Source organism: Chinchilla lanigera, unplaced genomic scaffold (genome assembly GCF_000276665.1).
Source record: "Chinchilla lanigera isolate Chin_1 unplaced genomic scaffold, ChiLan1.0 scaffold00154, whole genome shotgun sequence".
In the NCBI taxonomy this organism is placed as follows: domain Eukaryota; kingdom Metazoa; phylum Chordata; class Mammalia; order Rodentia; family Chinchillidae; genus Chinchilla; species Chinchilla lanigera.
Window position 1 is genome coordinate 2,236,113 of NW_004955555.1, and position 9,647 is coordinate 2,245,759.

Here is a 9,647-nt window from a genome sequence, read left to right on the forward strand (position 1 = left end):
AAATCTAAAAGTTATAAGAGATAGTGAGACATTGGGTGCTCCAAAGGGCTTTTATGACTCCACCACTGTGGCACCTCTGGTAGTTACATCTCTCCCCGCCCTTTTTTTTTTTTTTTTTTTTTTCTGCTATGTATGACGTCTCTTTTTCTTGCCCTTTTGAACTGACAGGGAATCCAATATGTTGAAGAAGCTGTAAGAGTGGCCATCCTGCCCAGCTGTTAATTATGACGGCGGCAGGAGATTAGTTTGTTTTGTTACTCATTCATGTGGTCGGCCCTTTATGTTAGGAAGGGTCCCTTCTGTACCTAGCTTACTGAGAGTTTTCATTAGGAATGGAGGCAGAGTTTTATGAAATCATTTTCCTGCATCTCACGAGATGATTGTGCTGTTTTTTCTTAGTAAATTACATCGATGATCTCCCTCCCTCCCTCCCTGTCTCTGTGATAACCACAGTTAACATTGCTCTTCCCAAGAGCACAGTACATTGTTATTAACTGTAGTCACCATGTTGGACAATAGATGTGTAGAATTTATTCCTCCTAACTGAAACTTGACATCCCCTGATCAACATTTCCCCTCCTCTCCTCAACCCTCAAGCTCCATTAACCACTGCCGTAAGTTCAACTCCACACTGTACTGAGATCCTGCAGCACTTGATTTTCTGTGCCTGACTGAGTTCACTTAAGTTAATGTCCTTCAAGCTCATCTACAGTGACTGCATGAGTCAGCTTCGCCACTGCTGGACAAAATACCTCACACCTGTAACGTAAACGGGGAGAGGCTTATTTGGACTTGTGGTTTCATTGTTTGTTTGTATTTTGAGACAGGGTTTCCCTAAGGTAGTTCAGGCTGGCCTTGAATTCACAGTGTAACTCGGCTGCACTCAAACTTGTGGCGATCCTCCTGCTTCAGCCTCTTGAGTTCTGGGATTACAGATGTGTGCCGCTGTGCCCAGTAATCTTGTCGTTTCACATGGCTCGGTCCATGGATGCCTGGCCCCAAGGCAGGAACAGTGTAGTGGACGCTCACGAGAGAGGAGCGCTGCTTAGTTCATGTCGGCTGGGAAGCAGAGCCAGGGAAAGCACCCACCAGAGAGGAAGGGGCCAGGGACATATGCAGCACGCGAGTCACACCTCTGTGGCCATGCAGACACACCCAGAAGTGTGCCACACCAATCCGTTACGTGGCTCCCAGCCCAGTCAAGCTGACATAATTAAGCTTCACGACCACATTTTACCTCTTGTCAACTTGCCACTCAAATCCATCTCGTTAAACCATACTTATGTCCAAATAAACCCAATAATAAATTAGTAATTTCACCTAATATATGCAGCTGTGCCATGTACAGCCAAAACACAACAATCACTTCCCCCAGAGTCTTAGCAGTCCCAGCACTTCTCAGAAGTCCAAGTCCAAAGTCTCCTCTGAAAGCTGGACAGGGTGGCACACGCCTAAAACCCAGCACTGGGAGGCTGAGTCAAGAGGACTACTATGAATTTGAGGCCAGGCTGGGCTAAGTACGGAGTTCAAGGCCAGCCTGAACAATTAGGCAGCTCTCATCTCAAATAAGAACAACAAAACAAAAACAAAGCCTCCTTTGAGACTCAAATGAATCACTGTAAAGATCAAAGATAGGTTACATAATCTCAAAGTACAATGGTACAAGGTAAATAGTCCAATTCCAACGGGCAGCAGAAGAGGATTTTAAAAAAATCAGACCAAAGCAAGACCAAAACCCAGCAGGACAAACCTTAAGTCCTATAGCTCGATAGCCAGTGTCTGGGGCGCATGGTTTTGAGACGTGAGTTCGAGGGGTTGTGGGCAGCCCCAGCCTATGGCTTTGTGGGTTGCAGCCCACACAGCCTCTCTCAGGCTGGTTCCTGCTCAAGGTCTACAGCTATTCTTGGAAGATGTCTCACATTCCCTCCCACATACCTGGGAGCTGTCCCAGCTCCCTGGATCTTGGCTTCATTCCTGCAGCTTCACACATTGCCTTTTAAGAGCTCACTGCCTGGCCTCCCAGGCATACCTTTGAAGTCTGAGTAGATGTTTCCTTGACCCCACAACTCATTCTGCACACACCTAAAACCAGCATAACATGGATGATGCCAAAGTCTGCTTTGAGCAGTAGCCAGGCCCCCTTGGACCATGGCTGCAGCAGCCTCTGAATGTCTGGATGGCTGATTATAGTGAAACAAGTCCCAGTGGCAGGGACCTATTGGAGGAGGAGCGTTAGAACAGAGGATCCTTTGCTGGGATGTTGAGTGACAAGGAACATGAGGTTAGGTTCCTGTGCTGATGGGAATAACCTAGATAGAGGACCATGGTGCACAGGGAGGACAGGAGACACACTAGAGTATTGTCCTGGAGCTGGCAAGAACGGAAGGGCAGTTGAGTTACAAGTGGAAGGGTGACAGCCGGACATAGGGAGATTTTGTAAGTAGGTCGGTAGCTACAACCACTCTGTGCCGTCACCGCCTGGGGACTAGTCTCTCCCACCCACTGCCACTGCATTGTGGGGCCGACATGGCAAGGCTGGGGCTGTCCTGGTCAGTGCCAGTCAAAGTGGATGCTGGGCCAAGTGTTTGATGAGTGAATGAAAGAGAGAATGAATACCCATTGTACCATCAGCCTCTCAGATCTGTGGGGCTCTTGAGACATCTGGGCACAGTCTCCTTTTACAGCTGAGGGACAGTCAGTCCCATGACATATCGCCCTTAGCGTCCAGGCTGAGAGGGAGAGACAGGCACCGAACTGCTGCTCGACACCCACTCCCCTTAACCCAGCATCAAGTGGAAGGGACTCCAGGACAGAAGGACAGGCACATGCAAAGGCTCAGGAGCAGGAAAACCAGGGGGTGCTGGTTGGAGCCAGATGAGCAATTGCTGTGCCCGGCCTCTCACAGAAGTGCCCGGCAGGAGGTGCACCTGAAGTCAGCCGGTTTGTCTCTGGGTCCCTGGGGAGCCAGGGCAGGTTCTGGGCAGGAGAGGGGTAGGGTGGAGTTTGCGCTTTGCAGAGAGACCTCAGCGGCAGGGTGGAGGGTGCACAGCAGGGGCTGAGCTTGGGTGTCACAATCACCTTGCCTCTTCAGTCCCACAGCAGGGAGCAGATGCATGCTAGACACGTGGGCACGAGAGAGAACAGGGACCTCGGCACGTGCCGCAGTGGTCAGAAGCAGGGTCTCCCTATGACCCTGGGTGCCCCAGCTGTCTCCTCAGTCTGCCCACTGCCCTTGGAACTGCGCTCCCTGGAGGGTCCTCCTCCTCCCCCGGCTGCTGCTCCCCTGTGTCCACCTCTGTGACCACAGGGCTTGAACACTAAGTGTCAAGGTCAGGATGTGGTTGATCTTTGTTGGCTCCGCGAATGACTAAATGTGAAAAGTAGGCCAGAGCAGTTACGCATGCCTGGAATCCCTGCACTCTGGGAGGCTGAGGCAGGAGGACCACAAGTTGAAACTAGGCCTGGATGACTGAGGGGGCCTCTGTTTGAAAAAATAAAAAGGGCTGACAGTGTAGGGCAGTGCAGAGGCCCTGGGTTCAATTCCCAGTACCTGGTGGCCAGGGTGTGGGAGTGCCGCTGAGTAAGTGAATGAATTTCCGCAGCTGGCCAGGAGGGGGCTGAACGTCGTCCTCATTAGTCGAAGCCTCGGCAAGTTGGAGCAGGAGGCCAGGGAGATCGGTGAGTGCCCGCCCGCGGGGAGGCTCTGCCCTCCTGTGGGCCGGGGTCTGGGGCGAGGCTGGCGGCCCGAGGCTGCTGCTGGGTGCGCTGGAGCCGGACGGGGACGGAGACGGGGACGGGGACAGGGATAGGGCCTGACCCCACTCCTGTCCTCCAGAGCGGCTTCACGGCAGGTCCACGCGCGTCATCCAGGCCGATTTCACCGGGGGCTTGGAGATCTACGGTGCCATCGAGGCAGGACTGCGGGGCCTGGAGATCGGAGTTCTGGGTGAGTCACCCGTCTCTTTCGCTGGCCCGGAGCGCGCCGGGTCCCCTCCCTGCCCCCCACCCCGTGTCCCCCGCCTGTGAGGGACACCGTGCGACCTCCTGCGCAGTGAACAATGTGGGCATGACGTACGGCGGCGGCCCCGTGAGCTGGCAGAAGCTGCTGGACTGCGAGGACGTGGGCCAGGTGAGTCCCGGGCCTCTCGCGGCGCTCTCCTGCCCTCTGTTGGACAGGCCGCAGATAGACCGGCGTCCCGAGCGTTAGGTTCCACCTTGCGTTTGGCTGGAAAACTTGAAAACAGCCGCAAGCCTCTGTCTTTGAATGACGCGCCCTTTTGCAGTGCTCAACCTGCACAACTGTTCGGGTTGAGCCTGGTTCTCACCTTTCACATTTTGTGGTGTTAACTGTAAAGAAGTAGGTACATGGGAGAACCAGCAGTGCCCTGTGGAGAATGTGGATTCTCTAGAGAGAGGAAGGGGAGGGAGGAAGAGAAGGAGGGAGAGAGAGAGAATTTCAACGTCTGACTAAGTTGTCCAGGTTGGCCTTGAACTTTATGATCCTTCTGCCTCAGCCTCCCAAGTACTGGGATTACAAGTGTGTACCACCACACCCAGCTTTGAGATATTCCTGATCAAGGGTACAGGTGGTTCTTTTTCATGTGAATGTCCAGCTTCCTCAGCACCACTGATTGAAAAGACTATCCGGAGCCAGGTGTGGTGGTGCACACCTGTAATCCTAGCACTCCGGAGGCTGAGGCAGGAGGATCGTTGGGAGTTTGAGACCAGCCTGGGCTGCAAAGTGAGTTCAAGGCCAGCCTGAACTGCATAGCGAGATCCTGTCTCAAAAAGACAAAAAAAAGAAAGAACAAAAGACTGTCCCATCCCTGAATGATCCTCATGCCCTTGTCAAAAATAATGTGCAGGTGTTAGTTCTGGACTCTGTTCTATTCCTCTGATCTGTCTGCTTCATGCTAGCACCATTCTGTGCTGATTATTGTAGCCTCCTAGTATTCTTTTCTTTCTATTTTGTTTGTGTGTGTCTGTCTGTCTGTCTGTCTGAGTTACTGGGAATTGAACCCAATGCCTTTGTTCTAAACTATATCTCCACCCCTTTTTAATTTGGTTTTTTGTTTTGTTTTGTTCTGGTCTTTTTGAGACAGGGTCTCACTATGCAGTTCAGGCTGACCTTGAGCTCACTTTGTACCCCAGGCTGGTCTCAAACTCACAATGATTCTCCTGCCTCAGCTTCCTGAGTGCTGGGATTACAGATGTGCGTCACCATGCCCGGCTTCCTTTTTAATTTTGAGACAGGGTCTCTGAGTCACTCAATCTTCAGGCAAGTCTTGAACCTGCAGTTCTCCTGCCTCAGCCTCCCAGATCGCTAGGATTACAGGCTTGCACCACCATGTCTGGCTGCTTCATAGTAAATTTTGAAATCAGCAAGCTCTCCAACCTTATTCTTCTATTTCAAGTTTAGTCTGGCTATTCTGGACCCTTTGAGTTTTCCTAGCGACTGCACTGAATCTGTAGCTCAGTAGGGTACAATTGGCATCTTAACATTATGAGGTCTCCTGACTCAAGAACACAGAGTATCTCGCCATTCATTTCGGTCTTGGCCTTTATCTTTTAGGGATGTGTTCTAGTTTTCTAGGCATGCAAGTCTTTTACCTCCTTGAAAAAGTAAGAAAACCTTTTTTCAAAAACTATTATAAAGGAAGTTTTCTTAATTCCCATGGCTGGTGCAGAGTGACACAACAGACTCTGTCTTTTGTGGTACTGAGTGTGGGTCCCAGGCCCAAGAGCTCTGCTACTGATTTCCCTGCATAGATTTTGTATTTTGTGAATTCTTTTGTTAGATCTAAAAATTTGCATGAGGGCTGGGGATTTAGCTCAGCGGCAAAAGCGCCTGCCTGGCAAGCGCAAGGTCGTGAGTTCGGTTCCCGGTACCGGAGAAAAACCACAAAAAAATAAAATAAAATAAAATAAAAATTTGCATGTGAGCCTGTTATGGTTGATACATTGTGTCAACTTGGGGAGTCTAGAGGTTTGGCTAAGTGACTCAGCAGGAAGCCAAGGTGCTTACTTTGTATACATCCTGAGCCTGTGGAAGAGGAGGGCATGGAGATTATGTGAGAGCTACATGCTCCCTAGGTGGGGGTAGCCTGTTTACAGTGTAAGGGAGGGAAAGAGGCTGCTTGCCGCCATTCCTCCCTTTTGCTCTGGCTGCTTTGCTGTTCAGCTGCCATTCCCCCCTTTGCTCTTGTAGCTTTGCTATCTTCTGCCTTGGAGCCAGCCAAGTATGGACTGAAACCTCCACGAACTGTAAGCTAAATAAACCTTTCCTTCCTTCATTTGGAGCGTTGGGTATTTTGTCTCAGCAACGAGAGAAAAGTAACCAAGACAGAGCCCTTTAGGGTTTTCCAGACAGAAGCTCATAGCAGCTATGAACAGAGGTAACAGTGCCTCTTTTCTGGTTTCAGTCCCTTCTGAGCGTGAGTTCTGGCTAGGACTTCCACTGCCTGCAGTCCGTCACCATCACCAGTATGTCGTCAGTGGTGGCTTCTCACACGTGGGCTCAATTGTGCTGAAATAGTTTCCTTCTTTTCCTAGTTTGCTGAGTTTTTTTTTTTGAATCAGGAAAAGCTGTTACACTTTGAAAGACTTTTTCCAGATCGCTTGAGATGATCATGTGATTTTCCCCCCTTCTTTCTGGGAATGCATAATTTTTGAACTTTGAAATTTGAACCATCTTTGCATTCCGGGAATCAACCCCACTTGGCGGCTGTGGATGACCCTTTCCATATGCTGCTCAAGTTGATTTGCTACTGGTTTTTTAGAAGATGTTTGCATCACTCTTGTGGTTTTCTTACAATGTCTCTGGCTCCAGTATCAGAGCAGAAATAGAATGAGGCAAGAAGTGTTTTCTCCTGCTTAATTTTTTAGAAAGGATTACAGGCATGCACCACCACACCAGCTGGGAGGTGGGTTTTTTTTGTTTTTTTTTTTTTTTTTTTTTTTTTTTTTTGGTCTCAGTATGCAGTTCAGGCTGGCCTTGAGCTCACTTTATAGCCCAGGCTGGTCTCGAACTTGCAAGATCCTCCTGCCTCAGCCTCCTGAGTGCTGGAATTATAGGCGTGTGCTGCCACACCCCACTACATCAGCTGGGAGGTTTTTGATGGCAGATCCAAACTCCTCTTATAGGTTCCTTTAGGTTTTCTCTCTCTTCATGATTGAGTCTCAGTAGGGCTTGTGTTTCTAGGAATTTGTCCGTTTCCTCTGGTTAAATTTATTGGAGTATAATTGTCCACAGTATTCTGTAGTAATTATTTTTGCTTCTGTAGAATCAGTAGTAATAGTCTTATTCTTTCTTTCTTTCTTTCTTTCAAGTCTCCCTATATAGTTCAGACTGGCCTCAAACTCACAGTGATCCTCCTGCCTCAGCCTCCCAGGTGCTGGGGTTACAGGTGTACACCACCAGACCTGGCTTTTTCACTTTGATTTCTAATTTTAGTAATTCGAATCCTTTCTGTCAAAGAGCCAATTCTTTTTTTGTTTGGTTGACTGTCTCTGTTATTTTGCTAATTTCTGTTTTATTTCTATGAGCCTATATGAGCTTTGGGTTTAGTTTGTCTTTCTATCTCCATTAGTTGTAAAGCTGTTCATTTTAGACCTTTCTTCTTCTCTAGTGTGGCCCTTAGAGCTACACATTTCTGCCCTAGCATGGCTTTTTCTGAGTCCTGTAAGTTTTGCTGTGTGGTATGTTCATCTTACTCAATTTTATTTTATTTCTGTGGTTTTCTAAGTATCCTGTGATTTCTTCTGTGACTCATTGAGTGTTTGAGAGTTATTAGAGAGTCCCTTATCCATTCTAGGAATCCATTCCTTATTGGATACATGATTTACACATATTTTCTACCATTTGGGAGGTTGCCGGTCTCTCTGTTGGTAGTATCCTTTGATATATAAAAGTTTTGTTTTGTTTTTTGAGACAGGGTCTTGCTATGTAGCCCAGGCTGGTTTTGAACTTGAGGAAATCCTCCTGCTTTAGCATCCTGGGAGCTGGGATAATAGATGTATGCCAGCATGCCTGGGCAAAGTTTTTAATTTTACTTGGGTGAGGCAGCCCATGCCTGTAATTCCAGCACTCTGGGAGGCTGAGGCAAGAAGATTGCAAGTTTGAGCCAAGTGGGGAATTTACACACACACCACTAGAATAGGCCACCGCGTGGTCCTTTCCTTTCCCTTTCGTTGTACATGAGAGCACGCGTCCTCCAACAGCCCTGCAAGCGTGCCTAGTAAATTATTTGTGACAGCGTCAACATGGATACAACCTAAATGCCCATCCACGGTTGACTGGGTAATAAAGCACGCTGAATCACATGCTAGAAAATTCTACCAGTGAACTCCGGTGACCTTCTGTCACCTCAGTGGGGACAAGGCTCACAAATGCTAAGCCCAGAAGCTGCCGCCGCCATGGAAGGGTGTGGACTGTAGGTGCCACTTCCCCGGGTTCCCTGGTGAGTGATTCCCACCTTGTTAGAGTCAGGACGGTGTCAGGAGGGAAAGAACCTGGTGACGATGGCAAGGGAGCACACATCTGGTGTAGGTCAGTATTTCATTTCTTCATGAAATGAAAGGGCAGAAGCTAAAGATTTATTTGTGCTTCTTTCTTTTTTAAAAGTAGGAAGAGCCGGGCGTGGTGGCACATGCCTGTAATCCCAGCACTCGGGAGGCTGAGGCAGGAGGATCTTTGTGAGTTCAAGGCCAGCCTGGGCTACAAAGGGAGCTCAAGTCCAGCCTGAACTGCATAGCGAGACCCTGTCTCAAAAAGACAAATAAATAAATAAATGTAGGAAGAATTCATTGAAAGGAAGAAAAGCTTCTCTCTAAGAGACAGAAGGGGGCCCAAAAAGTAGGTCCTTCCTTCCTTCCTTCCTTCCTTCCTTCCTTCCTTCCTTCCTTCCTTCCTCCCTCCCTCCCTCCCTCCCTCTCTCTTTCTCTCTCTTTCTTTTTTTGGTTCTTTGAGACAGAATCTCACTGTGTAGTAGAGGCTGGACTTAAACTCATGGGAACCCTCTTGCCTCAGCCTCCTAAGTGCTAGGATTAGAGGTATGCGCCACCACACCTGGTGTCTGTTCATTTTTTATAGTAAAGATTAGTGCACTTTGCTACCTGTATGTCATACATTTTTTTTTCTGGTATTGAAGATTCAATCCAGGGACACTCTACCACTAAGCTACATCCCCAGCCCTTTTTATTTTGAGGCAAGGTCTCACTAAAACCAGTATATTGCCCAGGCTGGTTTCTCACTTGTGATCCTCCTGCCTCAGCCTCCCAAATCGCTGGGATTACAGGCAGGCAGCACCTCACCAGCCTGGCAACAAATAGCTTTGAACATCCTTGTGTGTGAGAATCTTAGAAAGGAACACATTACTATAAGTGGTGTTGATAGGTGGAAGGCTGGCTGTGTTTTGAATTCTAGTGGAAACTATTTTTTACAAAATGTGTTCCAAATTTTAAAAACAAGAAAAATAACCAGGCAGGTGGTGCATGCCTGTAATCCCAGCACTCAGGAGGCTGAGGCAGGAGGATGACCATGAGTTCGAGGCCAGTTTGTGCTATAAATTGAGTTCAAGACCAGCCTGCACTACATAGCCAGACCCTGTATCAAATAAGGAAGGAAGGAAGGAAGGAAGGAAGGAAGG

General features: G+C 48.6%; 1 protein-coding gene across 1 annotated transcript in view; it reads left to right on the forward strand.

The window, feature by feature from the left end:
• The window catches only part of LOC102007471 (very-long-chain 3-oxoacyl-CoA reductase-B-like), a 14,389-nt gene that overhangs the window by 2,082 nt on the left and 2,660 nt on the right, over window positions 1-9,647 (forward strand). The window contains exons 3-5 of the mRNA XM_005412503.2: window positions 3,603-3,678; window positions 3,836-3,946; window positions 4,053-4,129. Coding sequence (XP_005412560.1) covers window positions 3,603-3,678; window positions 3,836-3,946; window positions 4,053-4,129 — 264 coding nt within the window. The remainder of the gene's footprint in view (window positions 1-3,602; window positions 3,679-3,835; window positions 3,947-4,052; window positions 4,130-9,647) is intronic.